The sequence below is a fragment of the Dendroctonus ponderosae genome, unplaced genomic scaffold (assembly GCF_020466585.1).
Source record: "Dendroctonus ponderosae isolate FM_Combo_2020 unplaced genomic scaffold, Dpon_F_20191213v2 Dpon_F_20191213_873, whole genome shotgun sequence".
Taxonomy (NCBI): domain Eukaryota; kingdom Metazoa; phylum Arthropoda; class Insecta; order Coleoptera; family Curculionidae; genus Dendroctonus; species Dendroctonus ponderosae.
In genome coordinates, this window is record NW_026019089.1 from 4,436 (window position 1) to 5,199 (window position 764).

General features: G+C 43.7%; 1 protein-coding gene across 1 annotated transcript in view; it reads left to right on the forward strand.

Moving 5' to 3' along the window:
- LOC109533039 overlaps positions 1-764 on the forward strand; it is a gene marked incomplete at its 3' end in the record, with an annotated part of 3,259 nt that overhangs the window by 2,143 nt on the left and 352 nt on the right. The window contains 1 exon segment of the mRNA XM_048669553.1: positions 1-764. Coding sequence (XP_048525510.1) covers positions 1-764 — 764 coding nt within the window.

Here is a 764-nt window from a genome sequence, read left to right on the forward strand (position 1 = left end):
ACTGGATTGTTTCTGGACGTAATCTCGTTAGAAAGGTTGTTCATGCATGTGTTAAGTGTTTTCGATCATCTCCCAGGTTTACTAATCCAATTATGGGAAATTTGCCTTCTCACCGTGTAAGGCCTTCCCCCCCTTTCCATGTGTCGGGAGTTGATTATGCTGGACCATTTACGATAAAGGACCGTAAGGGAAGAGGTTGCAAAACTTCTAAGTGCTACTTATGCCTTTTCGTCTGTTTTTCAACAAAATCTGTTCATCTTGAGCTGGTAACCGATTTGACCACCGAGGCCTTTATCCTCGCTTTTCGTCGTTTTGTTGCTCGTCGTGGTAAACCATTGCATGTTTACTCCGACAACGGCACTAATTTTGTGGGTGCAAATTCGGAATTTCTAGAGCTAGGAAAATTTCTGCAATTGAATAATAGTCTCATTTCCGAATCAAATGCTAACGAGGGAATCAACTGGCATTTCATACCTTCACATAGCCCTCATTTTGGCGGCCTATGGGAAGCGGGAATCAAATCCTCAAAATATCATCTGAAGCGTGTTGTCGGTAATTCAATCTTAACTTTTGAAGAGCTGAGTACTTTGCTCTCACAGGTAGAGGCAACTCTAAACTCCCGTCCTATTTCCCCACTGTCCTCGGATCCCAATGATTTACAGCCACTGACTCCGGCTCACTTTCTCATTGGAAGACCTATGACAGCCTTGCCAGATCCAGACGTCACCCATATATCTGAATCCAGACTGTCAACATTTCAACGC